Here is a 26433-nt window from a genome sequence, read left to right on the forward strand (position 1 = left end):
TGATACTAGTTGACTCAAATTCCCAGCAGACAAATCAGACCATTTCCAACGGAGCTTGGGCGCCATCTTGTGCATTTTCTGGGACGGACGCTACATTGGAGTCCTGACGGCTCAAATTGATACGGAAGAACTTCTTTAATCGATTGCAAACATTTATGCTTTCCTCTTCAGAACTATTTGAATCATATTCATAATTGGATGAGTAACAAGAATGCATCTTCTCCGAATCTAAAGCCATTATTGTTTTGATTCTCGAGCAAGGTAACGACGTCACGAACAAGTGGGCGTTACCTTCCGAAACTGGCCACTTCCGGGTTCAATTTGAAGTCGTTTTTGGACACTGTGATGTCACGAGAGGCTGTGTCCTGCAGGGCAAATACATCCCCCTCCACCCAGAGAGAGTCTTGGCCCCACCTGGTGGAAGGCAGCAATTAAAACCACACACCTGCAGCTGATCAGGGCTTGATTGGAAAGCAGGGCTCTTAAGGCAGAGAGCCTCTGAGGGTGCAGCTTGGGGAAAGACAAGCTCGATTGCTGTGCTCTGTGGAGAAGTTGATTGCTGCGTGGAACTCATTGCCAGTTGGGACCCCACGACTGGACACTGGATTTGAACCTAGCTAAGGTGGCTAGGCTACATGGCGAGTCATTTCTATTGGTGTTTTGCATTTGACTAAAAATATCATACTGCATGTTTTGGGTATTTTAGATGCTATAAAATGTTTTTTCTGATGTCAGTTCGGAAACAAAAAATGGTGTTGGTTGTCCTTTAAGAGTGCAATTTGATTTGGTAATAGGATAATAATGCCAATAAAGTGATAATTCTCACTTTTTAAAGTTAGAATTCTGAGAATAAAGTCAGAATTGTGAGAATATTGTCAATCATATTTTTTTTTCTTCAGTGGCTCTAATCTTCCGTTAAAAAAAAAGCATTAACGCCGGTGTCCCTTCAAACTCCACAGCTGGCCGTCCACTCTCGCCGAGCCCCGATCCGCCATGTCCGCCGGTTTGCGATAGTAGGGTTATTTTGGGAAGCGTTTTGTAAGGTCAACAATGAAAAAAAAAAAAAAGGTTTGGAGGGAATCACAGCGGCACTTTTGCTGTAATTTATTGTGACACTTGAGCACTTGGTAGTATTTTTTTGGAGGGTTGCCCAGTCCACACACATTTTCTTAAGAGTGCACTTAGATTTGGTAATAGAATTTTATTGCCATTTTACCGTCTCGCCCCCGTACATTTCCCCACTGTCTTCACAGCATATTTCCATCCCAAGGTCTTTGGACTTGGGTGAGCGGGGTCTGCAATAAACCACTTTTTTTTCCCTACACAGTGATACCTCGGTTTACGAACCCCTTGGCTTACGAACTTTTCGGTTCACGAACGTTGAATTTATGGATTTTTACCTTGGCATACAAACTTTTTCGTACACGGAGCTGCCCCAATGAGTGATGTGTCGTTCGCCAACGAGCCCGTTTTTCTAACAACAAAATGGCAGCCGACTGTTTTTGTCATCTAATCCCCGCCCCCAGTCTTCGGTTAAAGCCACGTGATTGGTGAAGAACGCAGCAGTGGGGGAGGGGGGGTTACAGAAAGAGAGAGAGTGAAGCCATTCTCCAAACAGAAAATGGCTGCCGACTTTTTTTGTCCTCTATTCCCCGCCCTCAGTCTTCGGTTAAAGCCACGTGATTGGTCAATGACGCAGCAGTAATGGGAGGTGGTTTAAACATTAAAGAGACAGGCAGACAACAATGAGAGAGTTTCAACTTTGATGGGTTCAAAGGCAGAGTGTAGACTGCAAGGTTAAAATATCCCATCAATCAGGCTCTACAAACAACCCGCACAAGCCATCTTTACACTTGATGTAAAAAGCTATCAACTCATCAACATCATTTTTTTGTTTCCTAACTCACATCAGAAAAACGTTTTCTATTGCATCTAAAATACCCAAAACCCGAAGGCTGATATTTTTAGTCAAATGCAAAACACCAATAAAAATGAGTTAAAGTGTCCCAAAACGACTTCAAAATGACCTCGGAGATGGCAAGTTTCAGAATGTCCCGCCCCTTTGTTCGTGACGTCACACCAATACGTCTTACCTTGCTCTAGAATCAAAACAATGGCTTCAGATTCGGAGAAGATGCTTTCTTGTTACTCGTCCAGTTATGAATATGATTTAAATAGTTGTAAAGAGGAAAGCATAAATGTTTGCAATCGATTAAAGAGGTCCTTCCGTATCAATTCGAGCCGTCAGGACTCCAATGAAGCTCCGTTGGAAATGGGCTGATTTGTCATCTGGGAATTTGTGTCAACTAGTATCAAATAGTAGTCTTGGTGCAACACACGATTCACCATCGCGTTATGTGTTTTCCTTCTAATTTCGCCATCAATACGGATGAACACGAGGTTTTCAGACCAAACAAAATACCCAAAATGCATTGTTTGTCGCTTTCTCGGTCAGGGGCGTTCCTTCAGTGACGTAACGTGAGGAATTGTCACCAACTCAAAAACAAGATTTCCTGAATATTCAGTGCGAGTCTTAAAACGTAAAATATAGCTATATGTGGTGGAATCTGTGTAAAATACGCTCAGTAGAAATCATTTGAAGTGATTTTACAAATTATGGACACAACTTGTCCGGGGGCGTCGGTTGTCCTTTAAGTCATTTTCATTGGTGTTTTGCATTTGACTAAAAATATCAGCCTGCGTGTTTTGGGTATTTTAGATGCTGTAAAACGTTTTTCTGATGTCAGTTAGGAAAGAAAAAATGGTGTCGGATGTCCTTTAAACTACATAATGGAGGAAAAAAAAAAGCGGTAAAATCGAATAAACCAAACTTAGTCAATGTCCCTCTTCTCCCATCATCCCTTGCCATGTTTTTTTGCAGCTCATTATACTTGTTTCTTTCCTCACGTCCCTGCCAAACTTACCGGCAAATGACTAATTACTTTTCTCTGAAAAAAAAAAAAAAAACATCACAAAAAAGTAGCGGTTGTCTTATCTTGTTTCTTACCTGTCGGCGAAAAGCCTTGCAAGGTGAACGCCAGGCGTGTGTTTTCCCCAAAGACTGACTGACTGACTACTCGTCCTTATCTTCCCTCTGTCCCCTCGACATTCTTTTTAAATACATCTTTTTTTTTGTACCCAGACGCTGAAAGATCCAAACCTGTCGGCAAGGAAGGACTTCCAGAGGGAAGCCGAGCTGCTGACCAACCTGCAGCACGACCACATCGTCAAGTTCTACGGCGTGTGTGTGGACGGTGACCCTCTCATCATGGTCTTTGAGTACATGAAGCATGGAGATCTCAACAAGTTCCTCAGGTCAGTTTCCTTTGCATGCAAGGCTGTTTTGTGAGAGGCGCACTAGAAACGATTTAAAGGACAACCGACACCATTGTTTTGTTTCCGAACTGACATCAAAATAACGTTTTATAGCATCTATAGTACCCAAAACACGCATGCTGATATTTTTAGTCAAATGCAAAACACCAATAAAAAAGAGTTAAAGTGTCCCAAAACTACTTCAAAAGGACCTCAGAGATGCCGAGTTTCAGAAGGTCCCGCTCCCTTGTTCGTCAGATTCAGAGAAGATGCTTTCTTGTTACGCATGCAGTTATGAATATGATTCAAATAGTTCTGAAGAGGAAAGCATACATGTTTGCAATCGATTAAAGAAGTCCTCCTGTATCAATTTGAGCCGTCAGGACTCCAATGCCAAACAAACGTTTGTTTGGCAATTTGCATACTCGACACGGCAGCCAATCAGAAGCCTGTTTCGTGCTTCTGACTTTTCCGAGCGTTATAAGGCATTTGAATATCATTTTCCAAAGTAGATTGACAGAACCTCAGCCCCAGAAGAAAGCTTCAAAAGAAGCTAACAAAATTTATGACGCTATAAAACGTAAACGTAAATTATACCAAATATATAGTTAGCTAGATAGCAAATAGATAGCAGGCTAGGTAGCTAACTAGATAGCATATAGCCAGCTAGATAGCCAGCAAGACAGCTAATAGATAGCAAATAGCAAATAGCTAGCTAGCTAGGTAGGTAGCTAGATAGCAAATAGATAGCCAGCTAGGTAGCTAGATAGATAACAAGCTAGCCAGCCAGCCAACGTGACACCCCCCCTGCCCCCACGAACGCAATCAGCCACATCTTGCACCAAGCGTGAAACAGTGTCATCATTCACCGCGTCAAAGGTTTTCCCCCTCCGTAGAAAATCGTCACAAAAAAAAAACATCACAGACTGTACCATAATGTGTCTTCTTTGTGGACTATTGATCAAGCTTGAGATGTAAGCAAGGTTAAAAAAAAAACACGTAGGATTGGAACGTGTGCTCAGGGGAATGTTTCCAAAAACAAAGCTGGAGCAAGAACTGGAGCGCATATATTAGCTATTAGCTATCTGATAGCTAGCTTTCTATCTATTTGAGTTACTTCTGGGTTGAGTGAACGCTGGCGCATGTGGCTGCCGCTGCTCACCCGCAGAAAAACTGATCCTGTGACTGTAAAGTGACCTTGAGAGTTTTGAAAGGCGCTGATAAATGAAATGTATTAATAGTATTCGTATTAGTATTAGTAGTAGTAGTAGAAGTAGTAATAGTATAAATAAATAAATAAATACAAATAATTCGTGGATGGATAATGAATGAATCAATCAATCAATAATTGAAATCAATCAATCAAATCAATGAAATGTCTAATTCATCACAGAGTACGTGGTGTTCTCATGCTTCACTCCCTGCCCATTCTACTCAAATATGAGTCACACAAGATTCAAGTTGTTGCCCCTTTTGACAAAATCTCAATCAAAACTGACTGAGAGCCATATAATGCCAACAAATAACAGATGTATTTCCCTTTTTTCTGAAACATCGCCCCCTGCAGGCAACTAAAAACAATCCAGGCAGAACAATGTTTAAAGGACAACCGACATCACGTTTTTGTTTCCTAACTGACATCAGAAAAGTGTTTTATAGCATCTAAAATACACAAAACACGCCATATGATATTTTTACTCAAATACAAAACACAAAAAAAAAAATGAACCCGGAAGTGGCCAATTTCAGAAGGTCCCGCCCCCTTGTTCGTGGCGTCACCCCAAGATGTCTTGCCTTGCTGGAGAATCAAAACAATGGGTTCAGATTCGAAGAATATGCTTTCTTGTTACTCATCCAGTTATGAATATGATTCAAATAGTTCTGAAGAGGAAAGCATACATGTTTGCAATCGATTAAATAATTTATTCCACACAGTCCACAAAAGAATTTATTCCGTGCCATTTTGAGGTATCTGGGGGCGGGAAATGTAGCACCAAAAAGAGGCAGAAGAGGGCGACAAAGCTCCGTGTAAGGAATGAATCAGCCCGTTTCCACAGGTTGATTCATTCCTTACACGGAGCTTTGTCGCCCTCTTCTGCCTCTTTTTAGTGCTACACGAAGTTTTCAGACCAAATAAAGTAGTACAGCAAAATGTATTGACGTGATGGAAGGACTACTACAATGTGTCCTTTTTTCGGTCAGGGGCGTTCCTTCAGTGACGTAACGTGATGACTCGTCACCAACTCAAAAACAAGACTTCCGGAATATTCAGCGCGAGTCTTAAAACGTAAAATATAGCTATATGCGGTGGAATCTTTGTAAAATACGCTCAGTAGAAGTCATTTGAAGCCATTTTACAAATGGATGTCGGTTGTCCTTTAATGCTGATGGATGGGCGGAAAAGCGGATCAGTGTCTTTTTTTTTTTTTTTTAGAATTCATCAAACCGTCAGTCATTTCAAACGAGGGCAAGACACTTTTAATAAGACAAGACGCTTGTCTAAAAATATATTTTTTATTTAATATAATGACATGAAAATCACTCGCCGTGCATGACACACGTGGCAAGACGGCAAAGCCTTTGCTCGTCATCTTGCATTAGAGATTCATTATTAGCTTCGCTCTTCGAGCACAAAACCTTTAATTGGCCTAAATGTGACAGATGGAAACAGAGTGACAGCCCGGTTGTGTTAGTGTGTCCCTGCGCGCTGCCTACATATTGTAATCACAGCGACAAGAAGGTGATGAGGACAGCGGGATCTTCACGCCGGGAGGTTGAGGGGTGGGAGTTGTCATCGTCACCCATGAATTAAATAAAAATGAACATAAAATGCTAATGACAGGGTTTGAAATAACGTCTGCCCGGAGGCCCGGGGCGTACAACTTTCAAAACGTCTCGGCCCAGGTGGCCGACAACTTCTTCAAGAAAAAAAATATTTTTTTTTTCAAATCAAACGTTTGTTTTATTCAATAAAGCAAAAGCTACAAGCAAATTGCTACAAGCCATGTGGACTGCTCTTCTAAGCGCCTTTCAAAACTCTCAAGTACACTTTACAGTCACGGTATAGTCCGTATGTATCCGTATACAGTCACGGTATAGTCAGTATGCAGATTGTTCGATTTGCAATTTGCGTACTCGGCACGGCAGCCAATCAGAAGCCTGTTTGGTGCCTCGGACTATATCGTGACTGTAAAGTATACTTGAAAGTTTTGAAAGGCGCTTAGAAGAGCAGTCCACGTGGCTTGTAGCAATTTGCTTGTAGCTTTTGCTTTATTGAATAAAACAAAGTTTGATTTGAAAAAAGAGGAGTCCATGTGACTTTTAGCATACAACGCAACGCAAACATTGCATTGCGACAAACGACAACTGGAGCAAAATCTTCAGCAAGGGATATTTACCATAAATTAAGCAATGGAGCATGTGTGGTAGGTACTTCCTTTATTAAAAAAAAAAATCATTTATACTTCGCAACAATGTTTTTTTTTTTTTTTTTGCGATTAGTCGTCTCATTGTGTTTCAAGTTGTGAAAAATGGGGCAGGCAACTTTATGGCCGGGCGGGCAACTTCTCAGAGTTGTCTGCCCTCGTGTCTGCTAAATTTTTTTTGTCATGAGTTTCAGACACTGCTAATGAGCTCTTAATCTGCACTCGACACCGTCGTTGTACCTCAAAACAACTCCTCACGGGACAAATGCCATGATTACAAAACTCCTCTCAACCGCAAAATGACTGATAATGAACGCATCAGCAATAAAGCTGATGAAACTCTAAAACGGTCACGGTGGCAAAATAGCGGTGCAAAGCGGGTCTGTATTGCGATGAAAGCTCACAATCATTATTAAAGCGGTTATTTTTCCATACGACAGGCTGCGGACGGCCAAATCATTGATCACAGAAGTGTGTGCGGGTGATCGTGAGAAATAAAGTAAAGATCATTGTACGAATGAAAGCTTTATTAATAACCTTGAAACTCGATTAAAATCGGAAGAATCTCAAAAATAACTCAAACTGAGAAAGAGTTAATCATAGTGAAATGATAGAGATTAGACAGAATAAGAAGTTATCCTATTTATAAGTTTCTTTGCTGTTATATGCTTAGTCAACATGTGTGACTCGAATACACAATTGAAGCACAGACAACCTGGGGTCAATCTGAGGTCAACAGACACAGCAAGTTAACTCTGTCATCTTCATCTAGGAGAATCTGGCCTTGGACAAGAATTTAGGACTTGAGAAACTCCTTTATCACCGAAGCAATTTACGACTTGAAACTCCTTCACATCAACAAACGCTACTAATAACATTAGCTTACCTTGTGACTGTAGCGCAACTCCGGAGGCTGCCGTGTTCTACAGAAAGCCTCCGTATTGCTGCAGCACTCAGTGTTCTGGGAAGATTAATGTGAGATGATACATTTTGAACATTGAAATAAAAGAAACTGACTTTTAAAGCATTGTAAAAAACAGAGCGCACGCAGATAGATAGTTGCAGCTAGCTAAAAGTGAACGGGACATTTTTACTCTGTGCTTGTTTTTGTCTAACGACACAAATAAATGCCACTCACAGATAAATAATAATAATAATAATAATAATAATAATAATAATAATAATAATAATAATAATAATAATACATTGTATTTATAAGCGCCTTTCAAAATTCTCAAGGTGACTTTACAGTCACATTATATGTTTTTCTGAGGGTGAGCAGGGGCAGCCACACACGCCAGCGTTCACTCAACCCGGAAGTAACTCAAATAGATAGAAAGCTAGCTATCAGATAGCTAATAGCTAATATATGCGCTCCAGTTCTTGCTCCAACTTTGTTCTTGGAAACATTACTTACTTCCGGGTTCACTCAACCCGGAAGTAACTCAAATAGATGACAGCTAGCTAGCTAGCTAATAGATACAGTAATAATAATAATAATAATAATAATAATAATAATAATAGTAATACATTTCATTTATAAGCACCTTTCAAAACTCTCAAGGTCACTTTCCAGTCACAAAATCAAATGAAAGGCCTTTTCTGTTTCCAAACGTAACCAGAGTCATATTCTCCTCAACGCAGAGCCCACGGCCCGGACGCCATGATACTCGTGGATGGCCAGCCGCTCCAATCCAACGGCGAGCTGGGCCTCTCCCAGATGCTGCACATCGCCTCGCAAATCGCTTCGGGTATGGTCTATCTGGCCTCGCAGCATTTCGTCCACCGAGACTTGGCTACTCGCAACTGTCTGGTGGGCAACGGGCTCCTGGTCAAGATCGGCGACTTTGGCATGTCAAGGGACATCTACAGCAGTGACTACTACAGGGTAAGTGATCCAGACGCTTGTACAGTGATACCTCGGCTTACAAACGCTTTAGCTAACGAACGTTTCGACTTACGAACTTTAAATTCGCGAGAATATAATCTTGGCATACAAACTAGTTTTTGGGAAACACACGGAGCGCCACGGTGACTGGCGGGCTAGTTTTCGGCGGAATAACGCTAAACCACACGGCCGAACAGCGCCACTGTGGCTACCGGACTACTTTTTTCCACACCCCCTTTCTCTGAGTGCATACATGGTTTGTTATCAAGGATACATTTGCTATTATGGGACCGAAAAAGACCCCACCACAGGCTAGTGTTCAGCCGAAGAGGACACAAAAGAAAATTATGGTCGAGCAGAAGAAGGAAATCATCGAGAAACACGAATGAGGTGTGCGTTTGTGTGAATTAGCGTCCCAGTACCAATATGCTAAATCGGCCATTGCTACGTGTGGCTAAGGGCGTTTCTGTGTTGTCTAAGCAATTTTCTCAGGCAATAGAAGAGGTTGAAAAACATCTGTTGATTTGGATTAACAAAAAGCAGCTAGCAGGGGACAGTGTGTGAGGGTATTATCGCTGAGAAAGCACGGCAACTTCCCTCGGATATCATTAAGAGGCAACTACATCAATGACCATCACAAAGGTAAATAAAACAATTTTATTATATAGTAGTTTATTTTTTTAATTACAATACAATAGCACATTTATTATACATAAAATAAGGTGTATTTTGTGTAGTTTTAAGGCTTATTTAATAGAAAATTATGTTTTATGGAGACCTGGAAATGGATTATTCTCATTATTAATGGTTTCCAATGGGAAATTAATATTTGGAAGACACACTTTTCGCCTCACACACACTTTCTGGGAACGACACATCACCCATTGAGGCAGCTCCGGGTGTATCCCGAAAAAAGTTCGTATGCCAAGGTAAAATTTTCTGAAATTTAACGTTTGTAAACCGAAAAGTTCGTAAGGCAAGGGGTTCGTAAACCGAGCTATCACTGTAATTGGATTTTCCACACACCAACATCGCCCCAAAAGAAATCGAATCTTGTGTCCACACCAGAGAAGTGTCCACAATTCCTCATGAAAACTGAACCACTTTCTACACATCCCAGAATAAAAACACAGCCTGGTTTCTTCAATATCAACTGTGCAAATATTTCCACGTCCAGTCTCCCTCAGACTGCGGGGACGTGCCGTTTACATGAGTTTAGTGTCATTGCAATTCCGAGCATGTCGTCCAACACGGTTAGCATTCCTCCAGTAGCCTCCTGGGCTTGTTTGTGCTCATTACGAGGACCTGGGGAGGGGCTTTATTATGCATTTGACCTAGTTTAATTCATTCCTAATAACAGAGGAGGTGTGATGAAAATAGCTTCTTTTACTCGCCTTTCAAACCATCTACAGTAAAGTCTCGTTATATCGATATTCAAGGGAGTCCGAAAAAATATCGATATAACCGGGACTATCGATATATCCGACACTGTTTGCATGTAATTTTCTCCGTGCGTGCATAGAAATAGTATCGATATAACCGGGACTATCGATATATCCGATATCGATATAACGAGACTTTACTGTATTTTCTTTCGCTAAGATTTTAACCTCATTGTCGCCAAATGAGTGGTAGCTTTTAGGTGCAAATGTACTGCGATGTTGGTAAAGTCTTCTTTTTGAGAATTTGTTTAGTCTCCCCAATGTATTGCTCTTTACAATTTTCATTTTTACAATGTATTGAATATTTTTCATTTGGCAGTCTATCTTTTGGATGCACTAATTTTTGCCTTAAAGTGAATTAGGCTTACTTAAGCACACACGTGTACTCAAAAATAATTTTAATACGAGCATCCGTGACATCAGTCGCGAAATAATTTATACTTTTTTTGGGCACAAATGTCCAATTTTTTTCCTACCCCCATCTGTTTCTTATACTTTACAGAGAGGGGAATTTATAGCCTTTTTTTACCCAGTTGAATAATTTATCGAGTCATTTGCTGATTCGCCGCACGTACATGCACGCTGCTGTCGGGAACCGGCGAACGATGTTGTCATGTATGTTGAATGAGGACATTGGTTCAAATGTATGTTGCATGATGATGTCCAACTAAAAACATGAATGTGATTTTGGGAATGTTCTGGATGTGAACTAAGATTGTTAGCTTTTAATGCAACATTCAAAAGAGCTGGAAGGGGGCGCGGGGTCTTGTTTAACTCATTCACTGCCATTCCCGAATTTATTCGGGCATTTAAAATATACTTTCTGTACCCTCTTTGTGACATGAAGCAGTTCTAAATGAAATATGAGAGGATCAAAGCGTCCTTTTTAGCAGTATATGCTCTATAAAGATATGTACATGTACAACTAGAGAATACTACATATGTTACTAAAAAATGTTCGTATGTACAGTTGTTCATAACTTGAATTTTTGTAAGTAGGGGAGCGTCTGTATTGCATTTTATTTGTATTTTACTTGGAAAACATGTAGCAAGCTAACATTAGCTCATCAGTCACAAGCACGCGTGAGCTATTATTTTTTTGACAAGCACAATCAGGAGTGTACAGGTAACATCCGACTTACGACGGACTCGACTTACAACCACGACCTCCAGACCCTATTTTTTTAAATTTCAATTATACACCTGGCACCGCTAGCAGGCCGGCAACGCGTACAACAATTTTGGCCAGCCAGCCAAGCATCTCACTCTCGCACAGCAATCGACCGTGTGATGGCACCAAAGGGAGTTTCCAGTCATTTAGCCTCCGAGTCTCTATTCAACATTTTGAATGGATTTCGATTTACGACCATTTTGACTTACGACCATTTCATCGGAACGGAACTCGGTCGTAAGTCGGATTTTACCTGTATTAATTGACTTTTTTTTATTTTAACCTTCTAATTTATCTCCAAAATTTGAATATCCATGAAGGTCTAAGCTAACCAGCAATAGCAGTGCGTTGTGAGAGACTTGGACTTGGACTTATCATTTGTGTTTTAACATCAAACAAGTTTTTCCTTTGAGGATAAAAGGCAATTTTCGCTTGTAATCTGGGGTATTTGTCGAGCGTGTATACGTCATGTTTTGTCACGCGCGGTGAGCCGTATTTTATCACCGGGTTGTCAAAACAGAATCAAAGTGGGCTCTCTCTCTCTCTCTCTCTCTCTCTCTCTCTCTCTCTCTCTCTCTCTCTCCCCCTTTTTTATAATTCTCTATTAGATTAAACAAAGGTTGCAGATACTCGGCAGGACGCAAAATCACTCCAAATTGCTCATTACAGCATGTCAGGGAAAAAAATATATCAGGGCTTACATTGTGCGATGCCCACGGGGGAATTGCCTGCAACACCAGTCGTTCCATTTCGCAAAGGAGGTATTTTTGTTCTTTTTCGGTAAAATATGAATACAAAAAGATAGGCTGCCTAATGAAAAACAAAGTAATGTAGTTTATTCAATACATTGTAAAAATGAAAATTGTAAAGTGCAATACATTGGGGAGACTAAACAAATTCTCAAAAAAAGACTATCAACATCACGGGGATAATACTAGTGGGCCTCAATCGGCAGTACACCTAAAAACTAGCAATCACTCATTAGACGACAATGAGGTTAAAATCTGAGCAAAAGAAAATAGATGGTTTGAAAGGGGAGTAAAAGAAGCTATTTTCATAAAACAGCAAAACCCTTCATTAAATCGCCATAGTGGGGTGAGGTTCAATTTGGATCATTTGTGCAACATACTTCTTAGGTAACATAGGCTTAGTTATGCTGATGAGGTGATACCAGAGCAAATGGGGCAATCAGGCCAGTCGTAGACCCCATACTCAGGCAGGGCAATAGAAGTAATCAGTCAGGACAATAGAAGTAATCAGTCAGGACAATAGAAGTAATCAGTGTAGCCGCAGGGAGTAGTCCTCTGCTCCCCCGAACCTGCTACCAATCATAGAAGAGTCTGGCACCGCCACGTCTGGACAGTAGGGATATATATAGGGCCGAAACAACCAGCAAAATATTTTAGTTCGCTGACGAAGCTTCTTGGATAAGAAGCGAAACGTCCGACACCTTCAAAGAAGTACAGATGACGGCTGAAGAAACATTTTCATCGATGGACCACTCCTGTACGAATGAGAGCTTACTCAGATGTAAAATATAAATAGCGATATCGAGTAATGTTACCAAGACAAGAAGCTGACAACAACCCATTCATCAATGCCACTTATCATATTTAGAGCAAAAGGGAAAAGTACACCCAGGATCGGCCGCCAATCAATCATCGCGCATTGACCATAACTGTTAGGGAAGATTGCTTGTGTTTCCATAATGACAGCTGGTCGACCTTCATCTCAAATGCAGATAGATTATTGGATGTGATACAAGATGTGTGACAATCTGTCAGAGATGAACACTTTACCCTGTAAAGTGTTCCTCATCAAGTGTTTAATGCTAAAGAAACCGGACACTCCATTCCATCAAGCCATTAACGACCATCACAAAGGTAAATAAAATGACTATATTGTAAAGTACAGCTTATTTCTTGAATCATAATACTATAGCACATTTATTATATATAAATAAGGTATATTTTGTGTAGGTTTAAGGCTTAGAAAATTAGAAAGAAGAAAATTATGTTTTATGGGTAGCTGGGAACGGATTATTCGCATTTTAATGGTTTCCTATGGGAAATTAATTTTTGGCATACACACTTTTCACCTTACACACTCTGTATGGGAACCAATTAAGTTCGTAAGCCAAGGTCCCACTGTACATATTCTCGCTTTTTCCGCTGTTCATTTCCTTTTCGGCTGCAGTTGGCGGAAAGCGCAATTTTGATAGGATGATAATGGCCGTCATGTTGAAATGGGTAAACGCCCCTTTAAATAAACCGACGAGTAAAAAAATGTCGAGTACACTATGCACCGTAGTCGATTCGTCTTTGTGGAGAGAAAACGTTCTGATTCTAATTTGCAATGAAACAATACAATCGATGAAACAGTCGAACGTCAGTGGCATTTTAACAAACCCCATGCTAACGTTAGCATCAACATACATCTGTGAACGACAGATGTAACAGAAAGCTAGCGCGCAAGCTAATTAGCAGTATGCAAGCAATAACTTCGTGTATGGACCCGGCAAGTTGACTTTCATTCCGATCGTTTGGCTGGATTTTTACCAATCATGAGGAACGGAAAACCATTCATGTTAACAGTGAGTAGTATAACAGTTATTTTAAATAATACATTCTGACTTTTTTGTTGAAAAGTGGCCGCGCGTGCGTGCGTGTTTGTGCGAGCGTGCGTTACTCTCACTGAAAAAAACATTTCTAAATATTTTACTTTTATGGCTCTCTTTGTAAAAAAAAAAGGTTCCCGACCCCTGCTCTACAGGATGTCGTTTTGAAAAGTAGAACGTGAACACGTATACACAGATATAAATATAGGATCTGCCGTTTTTTTAGATGGTAACAATCGCTAGAAATGTGCTTTTGTGCAGGTTTCAAGGACTTGTATGTTGTGTTTCCGAGTTTGCTTGCCTGTACCTGTTCTACTTTGAAAACAAACGGTCCCCAGGTTTTTTCCCCCCTTTTCAAGGATCAAACAGGCACTTCTGCCTCTGCATTATTTATCGAGCCGCGACGGCTTTGTGCTAATGAGTGCGCAGGTTATATTTATTACCGCTGCACCGTGCAAAGCACAACACCATTTTTTTTTACATCTTCATGCCGCCCCCTTACACACAATCAGCTTTTTTTTTTTCAAAAGGCAGTCTTTTTGACCCAGGTTGGAGTTACAACAAACAACTTGCTTGTTAGAGCTACGCTATAAGTGACAGATAACTATTCCCTGACTCTGAATGACACGTATTAGATTTATTTTTGTACTATTTGTAGCCCTTACGGAGTTAATTCTTTTTCCTCACCCACATTTCATTCAGTATGAGGTCTAACCAAAATGATGCCTTTTTCAGGCTGGTGGAAAGATATTCCAAATGTGCAGTTTGGCGTGTAATTAAAATTGCGAGCAAAAAGCGAATAAGCTGTTCTATTAAAATATACAAAATAAAAATCCGAAATTATTTAGACTCTTCGGCTAATTCAAAACAATTCAAGCGATACTGTAATGATTGTTTGTGAACTATATCTTTGTTTATTTTGTCTCATAGTATTGTATGTTATTATATTACACTTTTGTCCTCAAAGGGCCAAATGCCATTTCATAAATTATGAAAGATTATGCTGAAAATACCATTAATTAAAATGTTGCCGTTTTATTTATGATATTTTTATCTCTATTTTATTTGAATTTAGTCTGTGTGGTTTTGTGGGATTTTTTTTTAATTCAACATCTTTTTTATGGGACTTTATTTCATTTATTTTGTTTTCATTTTCAGTCTGATAAGGCAAAATTCTGTATTTAATTTGTATTTTGTTATTTTGATTGTAGCTTTGATTGTTTTTTTTTTTTCACTGTGACATCTCGGCCATGATTAGTATATGACACCATTTGTCCGAAAAAGGCCAAACGTCATTCCATAAATTATGCGATGACAGATTTTGCAGGAGCTACCAATAATTGATATTTTTATCTAATTTTGCCTTCAGGATTAATTTATTTCTTTTGTATTTGAATTTACTCCATGTGGTTTTATAGGATTTTTTTATTCAATATCTTGTTTTTTTAATATAATGGCACTTTATTTATATTGTCTTCATTGTCAGTCTGAAAAGGTTTTTATGTTTATTTTTATCTTATTTTTTATTTTTTTACCGTATCTCAGTGTTCAGACATCTTGATCGTGATGAGTAAACTCAAAGCTCCATGTGACTGTGCGCTGTCACCTTAAATGACAACCGACGCCTCTGGACAAGTTGTGTCCATAATTTGTAAAAGCACTTCAAATGACTTCTACTAAGCGTATTTTACAAAGATTCCACGGCATATAGAGATACTTTACGTTTTAAGACTCGCGCTGAATATTCAGGAAGTCTTGTTTTCGAGTTGGTGACGATTCCTGACGTGACGTCACATCAGGAACGCCCCTGACCGAGAAAGCGACTTACAATTCATTTTGGGTAGTTTGTTTCGTCTGAAAACCTTGTGTTGATCCGTTTTGATGGCGAAATTAGAAAGAAGACATAAATAACGCGATGGTGAATCGTTGTGTGTTGCACCAAGACTACTATTTGATACTAGTTGACACAAATTCCTAGCAGACAAATCAGCCCATTTCCAACAGAGCTTGGGCGCCATCTTGTGCGTTTTCTACGACGCTACATTGGAGTCCTGACGGCTCGAATTGATACGGAAGGACTTCTTTACTCGATTGCAAACATTTATGCTTTCCTCTTCAGAACTATTTGAATAATATTCATAACTGGATGAGTAACAAAAAAGCATCTTCTCCGAATCTGAAGCCATTGTTTTGATTCTATAGCAAGGCAAGATGTCCTGGCGTGACATCACGAACAAGGGGGCGGGACCTTCTGAAATTCGTCATCTCCGAGGTCATTTTGAAGTAGTTTTGGGACACTTTAACTCATTTTTATTGGTGTTTTGCGTTTGACTAAAAATATCAGCCTGCGTGTTTTGGGTATTTTAGATGCTAGAAAACCTTTTTCTGAGTTAGTAAACAAAAAAAAATTGTGTCAGTTGTCCTTTCATACAAGAGCAGCTTGTCGTAAAAATAAAATAATTGTTGTAATTTTTCTCATTATTCTCCGTCAATGTCACGCCGAGAAACCGGCAAGGCTATTCACGCGGGCAACGAGAAATTCTTTTTTTGCGGTCCGCGTAAACCGGATTACTGCTCTGCCGTCCTTTCGTGGCAGGGGAGTGATTGGATTAACGCCATGGAGAGCGCAGCGACGCGGCGGGAGGATAGATTACCGGCACCGGTTGGGTTTTGTCGATGGGCGCTTGGCGTGTCCCCGCTGGGAACCCAAGAAGGTCTCCGACGTCTTGAAGGGGGGGCCCCTCCTGATAACCATCTCGACGTGTACCATCTGCCTACACTCCTTGCGCCGCTATTTCTGCACCCGCAGCTTCGGCGGTTCGCTTTTAGACACTCTGACGTCCATTAGGCTTCTTGGACTGCAGTGTTGCTGAGTGCAGATAAAGCGGGCTCGGACTGCTTGCATTTATGTGGGTGGAAATATCAAAAGCGCGAGGCGCTACTGTTACGGCGCCAGTCTGTATTCACCAGTTTGCACGGGCATCGCACCTTTTTTTAAAGGTCAATTTAAAAGTCCAACCATTTCAAATAAGTATGAGCTGATGAGTTAACACGATTTTAGCCAAAACTAGCGTCACTCGTGTCAGGACCTCCTTAAATCCTAGATCAAGTCAAACCTCTGAGTTGAGATGAAATCCAAAAAGCCAATATCAGGTTCATAGATCTTTATCGGGTATATCTGAATCTGAGATTGGACCAAAAGTGGCCTTTTAAACCGCGACAAATACCGAGCTTGTGTTCTTTATTAATTAGTAATACCGATGCGTAGACCCCAGAGCTTGCTAATAAAGACTCTGTTCCCTGTGTCTTAGACCGAGATAGTTTACAACAGAATTGAGACTGAAAACCCCTAAAAATGATCAGTCTTGAGATCAAGAGCAATATTGCACAATCTAAAATTAGGAACAAAAAACATTTTTTAATAGTGATATATAGTGGTTCCTTTATATCAAGCTGACAAAGTTTCTTGGATAAGAAGCGAAACGTCCGACACCTTCAAATTTGTACAGATGACGGCTGAAGAAACCTTTTCATCGATGGACCACTCCTGTACGACTGAGAGCTTACACAGATATCAAGCCCAAACCTTTGAAGAATTGAACTAAAACCAAGACGAGTTAGTAAATGGCCATACCATCCAGGGTTGAGTGCAAAGCAAGCTTGAAGTCTTTTCTGGAACATAAAAATAAGTAAGTAAATAGGTCGGTCGGTCGGTCGGTAGGTAGGTAGCTGATCGATGGATCGGTAGGTAGCTAGCTAGATAGCTAGTGAGTGAGTGAGTGAGTGAGTGAGTGAGTGAGTGAGTGAGTGAGTCAGTGAGAGTCAGTGAGAGTCAGTGAGTGAGTGAGTGAGTGAGTGAGTGAGTGACAGAGAGACAGAGAAAGAGAAAGTGAGTGAGAGTGTGGAAGTGTTAGAGTGTTAGCAAAAGAAAAACCTTTGAGTTGAGCTCAAGTATCAACTGAGACCATCTTCATAAACTCTGAATGTGTCTGCGTCGGAAAAATACGAGCCCGGAATTCCCAGATGGCAAATATTTTCATGACGCTAATGTCAATGATGTCAAGGCCCATTCTACGGAGATTAAATCAAGAATTTAAGGAGTTCAAATCACACATTCAGCCCTCAAACAGGTTAAAAGAAAATCAGGGTCCGAGACGAGGTACTACGCCCATCCCAAAAATTCAAAATTGAGGAAACGTATACCCTCACAAATATTCCAGATCACTTTATAGAAACAAAACCGTTCATAATAAGAACGACAGCTCTTTCAAGTCTTACTTTATCTCTGTTCATTTGCTCTGGCAACTAGCAACTCTCGCTGGGAAAAACGATCCCCTTCCCACTAAATCCTCCCCCGGGACTGATGCGTTGTGTATTATTGAACAAAATACAGCTAATCGAACTGTGGCAGACGTCAGCCTAATTGCTGTAGAATGACTTCCGGAATTCACAGTTTCAACTATCCCGGCGGGGGTGTATCACTGTTTTTGTCCTCTATTCCCCGCCCCCAGTCTTCGGTTAAAGCCACGTGATTGGTCAAGAATGCAGCAGTGAGGGAGGGTGGTTTAAACATTAGACAGGCAGACGACAGTGAGAGAGATTCAACTTTGATAGTTCAAAGGCAGTGTAGACTGCAAGGTTAAAATATCCCATCAATCAGTCTCCACAAACCACCCACACAAGCTATCTGTACACTTGATGCAAAAAGCTATCAACCCAGCTAAACAGAATACAATTGATGAGGAACCAGGGGGGGGGGGGGTGGTTTAAACATTAAAGAGACAGGAGACGACAGTGACAGCGTTTCAACTTTATAGTTCAAAGGCAGAGTGTAGACTGCAAGGTTAAAATATCCCATCAATCAGGCTCCACAAACAACCCGCACAAGCCATCTATACACTAGCAAAAAGCTAGCAACCCAGCTAAAAAGAACAGAATTGATGGGGAACTAGATCACAGAGAAACCACCTATAAGGAATCATTCCTCAAGATGGTGAAAGAAGAATGTTACGTTCCTCATCAAGTGTTTAATGCTGATGAAACAGGTCACTCCATTCCATCAAGCCATCAACAACCATCACAAAGGTCAATAAAATGACTTTATTATACAGTACAGTTTATTTCTTTAGTTATAATACCATAGCACATTTATTATACATAAAATAAGGTATATTTTGTGTAGTTTTAGAAAATTAGAAACTACAAAATTACGTTTTATGGGGACCTGGGCACGGATTATTATCATTTTAAAGGTTTCCTATGGGAAATTATTTTTTGGGATACACACTTTTCGCCTTACACACTCTCACTGGGAACCAATTAAGTTCGTAAGCCAAGGTATCACTGTACTTCAAACTCCCCGTGGGTACATTGCGAAATCGGTGAGGGGGGAGGAATAAACACAGAAGCGAAAATGTTTTCACCGGGATGCAGCTAAATGCGACACTTAACCCGTGGCAGGATTAATGGCAGACAAAGTTTGTAGCGCAGCGCCGCGCAGGTGCAAACATGTCTGAATACGTTACTGTCAAGCAAATTGGAGCTGAGGAATAAAGCTCAGTAAATCCTCAACTGGACCTGCGGATAAATGCGTGTAACGCTTCCAAATTCAACAAGAAATCAAACCGTTTGATCTTGTAGACAGGACCACCAAATGTGTTTAGATTTCACCCGGCAAGTAGAGAATTGCAAAATGATGCACTTCATTTGATTTGCTGAAACACCAGAAAAGTCTGAAATTCAATGGACTGCGCTTTCGACTCAGCATTCCGCCGCGCTTGAAAGCTTTTCGATAAGTGGACCTCTCGGCCAAGTGTGTCGATAGCGATTGATGTCAAACGATTGGCGTACAAATGTTTGTTGCAAACGATATGTACGTACAGGGATACCTCGGTTTACGAACTTTTCGGTTTACGAACGTTAAATTTATGATCATTTTACCTTGGTATACAAACTATTTTTTGGGATACACACGGAGCTGCCACAATGAGTGATGTGTCGTTCGCTAACGAGCCCGTTCTCCTCAAAGAAAATGGCAGCCGGCTTGTTTTGGTCCTCTATTCCCCGCCCCCAGTCATCGGTTAAAGCCACGTGATTGGTCAAGAACACAGCAGTGAAGGGGGGTTTACAGAGAGAGAGTGAAGTCATTCTCCAAAAAAACAAAATGACTGCTTCTTCTTTATACATTTAAAGCTATCCGTAACCTTGCCCCCCCCATACCTTTCTGACCTTCTTCAAATTCCTATTCCCTCTCGTTCCCTCAGATCCTCTTCCTCCCTCCACCTCTGTGTGCCCCCTACCCCACCCGTCTCAGAGCGATGGGGGACAGAGCTTTCAGCTGCTCTGCCCCCAAACTCTGGAACTCACTTCCTCCCAACATTCGTAACATCGATTCTCTTCCCACCTTCAAATCTCATCTTAAAACCCACCTATTCAAAATTGCATTTTCTGTGGAGCTCTATCTCTTGTTTCTATTTATAACTGTATTTTATTTATTGTATTCTATTTATCATTGTATTTTATTTATTATAGTATCTATGCTTGTCTGTGACTATAAAGTGTCCTTGAGAGCTTTGAAAGGCGCTTTAAATGAAACGCATTATTATTATTATTATTCCCTTTGCCGTTGTTTTGCGAACGTCTTCTCCAGATGCGCTAACGATTGATCAGCAGCTGCTTCAAAATCGCACGTGAAGGACAAGCGAGAGAAAATGCAAGCGAGAGACGTCAAGTCAGCAAGTTAAAGTTTGACAAAGTGCTGGTGCCAGGAGGATGTGGCGCATAAACGCCCGGGGATGGAGTCGCGTGTTTGGCAGCTTGTCAAATCGGACGCCTTTTTACGAGCGCGGTGGAGATCCAGACGCCGTATCAAGCTTACGCTCGGAAAACGTGTTTGCCTTTCAAAGCGAAGATGGCAATTAGTAAATATGACGGCATTTTCCTGTGATTGTTTTGAGCGGAAAATGTCACTCTGCGTTATTCTTAACAAGCAGAAATGCAGACAGGCGTATTACTCGGCTTTTCTGCTTTCAGAAGTTGGTAGGTATGTTTTTGTGGACGGTTGGTTAGGTTGATGGATACATGGGTGAGCAGAGAGGTGAGTGTGACTACTGGAAGAGTGTGTATATCATCGTTGCAGAGCCAGATGACTTTGTGGGGGACCGGGAGGGTTTCTGGTCATTTCTCGTAAATTCTCCAAGATCGGATTGCAAAATGAGCAAGGCGGCAGACGCAACAAAATACCAAAGTCAGGACCTCCATCGATTGGAACCTTTTGTCCTCTCCTACGATTCTCTTAAGCCTGGAACCAAAGTACTGCGCTAAATCTACGTGTACTAACAGCGAGGATAAATTGTTCCTCCACCGATGGATTTGACTCTGTGGCCGTGTGCAATTCATATAATCTGTCAATAGTGTAATTTGCCCTCCCATCCCCTGCTACCAGGCCCCTGTCATAATCTCCGCGATCTCCGTGATTAATATTGTTTTAACGTGTCGAGCCCAAACGCGCAATACCGCGCCGCTATTCGCCACATCCGTCTTGTCCGTCTCATCGCCGCTTTGATGAAAGCAGCCGCACAAGGGGGTGGAAATAGATTTTTAAAAACCAACGCCTGCAAATGGAAGCCCTGGGGCGAGATGATGAATGGATGATTGTTTGATCGATTAATATCCAGCCTTGGAGGATTTACAGTGACTGGGACTTCATTTCATGTTCGGCTGCCTTTGAAGCCATTAAAAAGATCGCGGTGTGCACATCCTTTCTCAAGCCTTTGGATTTTGCTTTCCTTGCTACCAGCGCTCGGCTTGACGTGTTCATCCTGAGCCCTTGTAGCTCCATACTCAATTTGAAGGTTTATTTTTTTTTAATATGAGTAGAAATCGTCTGTGTAAGCTCTCAGTCGTACAGGAGTGCTCCATCGATGAAAAGGTTTCTTCAGCCGTCATCTGTACTTCTTTGAAGGTGTCGGACGTTTTGCTTCTTATCCAAGAAACTTCGTCAGCAAACTAAAGTCCTTTGCTGGTAGTTTCGGCCCTATATATATCCCTACTGTCCAGACGTGGCAGTGCCAGACTCTGCTATGATTGGTTCCTGCTCTCAGGTTGGCGGGAGCAGAGGACTACTCCCTGCGGCTACACTGATTACTTCTATTGACCTCCCTGAGTATGAGGCCTACGACTGGCCTGATTGCCCAATTTGCATATGTACTACCCAACCTGAGAGCAAGGACCAATCATAGCAGAGTCTGGCACCGCCACATCTGGACAGTAGGGAGATATATAGGGCCGAAACTACCAGCAAAAAACTTGTTCGCCGACGAAGCCTCTTGGATAAGCAGCGAAACGTCGGACTCCTTCAAAGAAGTACAGATGATGGCTGAAGAAACCTTTTCATGAGTAGAAATCGTTATGAGAAGATGTTGGACTGATGCTCACCACACCAAGATACTTAAATAAATAAATGTTAAGTGAGACAAACGATGAAAAATTGCCGTATGGGTTTGGATGGATGGCGGGCCATGCACAGTCATATGAATGGATTGAAACAGTACCGTACATTAATCAATCTCAAATGATTGATAAGTGAAGCTACAGAACAAGCAATAGATGGAACGTTGTGTCAAATTCTTGTCCGGTAATTTCCATGGAAGGATGAATTACCGCACAGAGATTGGATTGAATGAATCGATTCATGGATGCCTCCTGTGACTGTAAAGTGTCCTTGAGTTTTGAAAGGCGCTTATAAATCAAAATGTATTATTATTATTATCTATTAGCTGTCTAGATGGCTAGGTATCTATCGAACTTTCGTTTAGCTATCTAGCTATCTCGCTAGCTAGGTAGCTATCTATTAGCCCCTATATCGTGTGACGGTAAAGTGACCTTGAGAGTTTTGAAATGTGCTTATAAATGAAATGTATTATTATTATTACTGTATCTATCAACTAGCTAACTATCTATCTATTTGAGTTACTTCCAGGTTGAGTGAACGCTGGCTCGTGTGGCTGCCGCTACTCACCCACAGAAAAGCTTATCCTGTGACTGTAAAGTGACCTTGAGAGTTTTGAAAGGGGCTTATAAATTAAATGTATTATTATTATTGTCAACTGGAGAATGCAGTGATGGATAGATTGGTAAAAGAAGGGTAATCGACAGAGTCATGAATGACAAGACAAGTGTGTGTGTGTGTGTGTCTATGTGGAAAGAAGTTTGAACTCATGGATTACTGGATCTATGGATGAAATGATTGGATTAATATGCAGCCTGGGATTTTATGACTTCATTTCATGCTCGGTTGCCTTTAAATCCGTTTGCGCTATATGAATACATACAATACATACATAGCCTGTACATTCTTGATGTCAACAGACTTTAAATATTTGCATGAACGCCAGCGGCGGCTTTTCAGACGTTACAATATAAAAAGTGATCAGAAGACTGAAGGTGTGTTCGCCTCTGCTGACAATAGCATTACTTAATACCCTACCCTGACGGTTTTTCACTACCGCGTAACGGAACACGCGGTGGATAGTATCGCTTAATCCCCCCCCCGATGCCCGCGAGTTACATGGATGACTGAATATTCTCCTGGATGTGGGTGTTGTTTACTGCCGTGTATTTGAATCTTCCTTTTCTACAATCAGGTCGGAGGACACACCATGCTACCCATCCGCTGGATGCCTCCCGAGAGTATCATGTACAGGAAGTTCTCCACGGAGAGTGACGTGTGGAGCTTCGGCGTCATTTTATGGGAGATCTTCACATACGGAAAGCAGCCTTGGTTTCAGCTGGGAAACAACGAGGTAAAGATCTAGTTTTTTTTTTTTGTTACAGTGATACATTGGCTTACAAACTTAATTGGTTCCCAGACAGAGTAAGGCGAAAAGTGTGTATCCCAAAAATTTCCCATAGAAAACAATTAAAATGAGAATAATCCGTTACCAGGACCCCATAAAAATTATTTTCTACTTTCTAATTTTCTAAGCCTTAAAACTACACAAAATATACCTTATTTGATGTATAATAAATGTGCTGTGGTATTATACTTAAAGAAATAAACTGTGCTGTATAATAAAGTAGCTTTATTTACCTTTGTGATGGTCATTGATGGCTTGACTGAATGGAGTAGCCGGTTTCATCAGCATTAAACACTTTATGAGGAACGTAGCCTTCTTCTTTCACCATCTTGAGGAATGATCCCTTGTAGGTGCTTTCTCTGCGATAATTTTATCTAGTTCCTCATCAATTGTGTTCCATTTAGCTAGGTTGATAGCTTTTTGCATCAAGTGTACTGATGGCTTGTGTGGGTTATTTGTAGAGCCTGATTGATGGGAATGTTAACCTTGCAGTCTACACTCTGCCTTTGAACTATTAAAGTTGAAACGAGTCCAAATGTCACTGTTTTTTATCCATTTTGTCTCTCTGCCATTTCCCTGTCCCTTTAATGTTTAAACCTCCTCCCCTCACTGCTGCGTTCTTGACCAATCACGTGGCTTTAACCAAAGACTGGGGGCGGGGAATAGAGGAAAAAAAATGTCGGCTGCCATTTTCTTTTTTGAAGAACGGCTTCACTCTCTCTCTGTCTGTAACCCCTTCCCGACCCCCTGCTGCGTTTTTGACCAATCACGTGGCTTTAAACGACGACTTGGGGCGGGGCATAGAGGACCAAAACAAGCCGGCTGCCATTTTCTTGTTAGGAGAACGGGCTCGACGCATCATTCATTGTGGCAGCTCCGTGTGTGTCCCGAAAAATTGTTTGTATGCCAAGGTAAAATGTTCATAAATTTAACATTCGTAAACCGAAAAGTTCGTAAGCCAAGGGGTTCGTAAACCGAGGTATCGCTGTATTTTCACTGACATTAAATTTGTCGTGACACATTTAATGTAACCACTTAGTCAAGTGGTTAGCACGCTGGCTTCAGAGTGCAGAGGTTGTGAGTTCAAGACCCCGGGCTGGCCTCCCTGTGTGGAGTTTGCATGTTCATCCCGGGCCCGCGTGGGTTTTGTCCGGGTACTCCGGTTTCCTCCCGCATTCCAAAAACATGCATGGCAGGCCGATTTAAGACTCTAAATTCTACCTAGGTGTGATAGTGGATGTTTGGTTGCCACGCGATTGGCTGGCAACCAATTCAGGGTGTCCCCCCGCCGAGTACCCGAAGACGGCTGGGATTGACTCCAGCACCCTCCGCGACCCTAATGAGGATAAAGCGGTACGGAAAATGGATGGAAGGACTAAATTTGTCATTGGTCCAAGCCATTGTTGTTACCCAAAGTTTGGTGGTTTTCAATCCTTTCTGATTTTTCATCACGCGTACCCAAACAAAATGAAAAAAAGCCTATGAGCCTGCTGTGTTTTATTCATTCGCGCACATTGCGAAAATTGGAGCAAATCATGGAATTCGTTGTGTTTTGACGCTATGATTAGCCACGTGCGAAATGAATAACGTCAGTATACTTCTGTGTGTGTCACAACCTTCCCACCCCCGGCGACGACAGTGCCATGGTAATTACACACCTTTAAAAAAAAAATATATATATATATATAAATTTTAAGCTCTAATCGTGGTCCCAAAAAGCAACGCCGGTGTGTCAAAACACTAATTATCCACGCAGCTAATTGGATCATAACAAAGGCAACAATCACTCATCCCGTTAGCGAGGTCTTCAAGCAGCCGCCTGCGCGCATAGCGCGGCTTCTTTTCAATTCTTCGTCAAAATCCATTTTGTGTCACGAATGAAATATTTTAAGCAACGAGGTTTACTTTGAAATTCCTGTCACGACAAACGAAGCAAAGCAATCAGTCTCCTTTTGTGAGACGCCATTAACCGAGGACCCTGTCAATACACTCACAGACGTGCGATACGGATGAAACTATCAACGACGCTATAACATGTACTCCCAATTACGACGCGATATGACTTTCTTCGGCGACGATGCAATCGCATTCAGTCCAATTGCCACGCCGGATGATTCGATTCACTTATTCCAATGAGCCTGTCACGCAGGCCTCTTCTTTAGCCTGTAGCGTGAGACAGAAGATATTTTCACATTTAAGATGTGCTATATTGTCCAAATGGATTCCCTTGACTTAGCTTTTCAGAGGGAAAAAAATAAATAAATAATGATTTACCGCCAGCCTCAGACGTCAGTGACTCGCGCCTATTTGGGAGCCGAACACACATTTCCAGGTTGTGAAATTTGGACGGGAGGATATGTGGAGATGACAAGGGTGTAATAGTGATGTGTCGTTCGCGAACGAGCCGGTTCTTAGAGCCCGATCTCTGAAGTGAGCCGGTTCCGAACAAGGAGCCGGAAATGGGAGCCGACTTTTTATGTCCTCTATTCCCCGCCCCTGGTCTTCGGTTAATTCCGCACGTGATTGGTCGATATCCGTTGTAGAGGAGGGAGGGGAGAATTACAGACACACGCAGCAGTGAGGAGGGTGGGGTTAGGGTAGACAGGTGGACACATGTTATTACATTATGCTGTTATTATTATTCAATTATGATATTTTTTACTAGTTGGTATGATCGCATTATTAATATAAAAAGCTAATTGTTGACAGCTGATCATC

General features: G+C 41.3%; 1 protein-coding gene across 9 annotated transcripts in view; it reads left to right on the forward strand.

The window, feature by feature from the left end:
• The window catches only part of ntrk3b (neurotrophic tyrosine kinase, receptor, type 3b), a 254422-nt gene that overhangs the window by 179075 nt on the left and 48914 nt on the right, over window positions 1-26433 (forward strand). For all 9 annotated transcript variants that reach the window (XR_016114563.1, XR_016114565.1, XR_016114564.1 and 6 more), the window contains exons 13-15: window positions 3143-3315; window positions 8385-8628; window positions 23503-23661. Coding sequence is in view for 2 of the 9 variants with exons in the window: in XM_088993086.1 (XP_088849212.1) it covers window positions 3143-3315; window positions 8385-8628; window positions 23503-23661 (576 nt within the window). In the remaining 7 variants the exon portion in view is untranslated. The remainder of the gene's footprint in view (window positions 1-3142; window positions 3316-8384; window positions 8629-23502; window positions 23662-26433) is intronic.

This window comes from Hippocampus bargibanti, linkage group LG03 (genome assembly GCF_051943395.1).
Source record: "Hippocampus bargibanti isolate YZ-2025 linkage group LG03, ASM5194339v1, whole genome shotgun sequence".
In the NCBI taxonomy this organism is placed as follows: Eukaryota; Metazoa; Chordata; class Actinopteri; order Syngnathiformes; family Syngnathidae; genus Hippocampus; species Hippocampus bargibanti.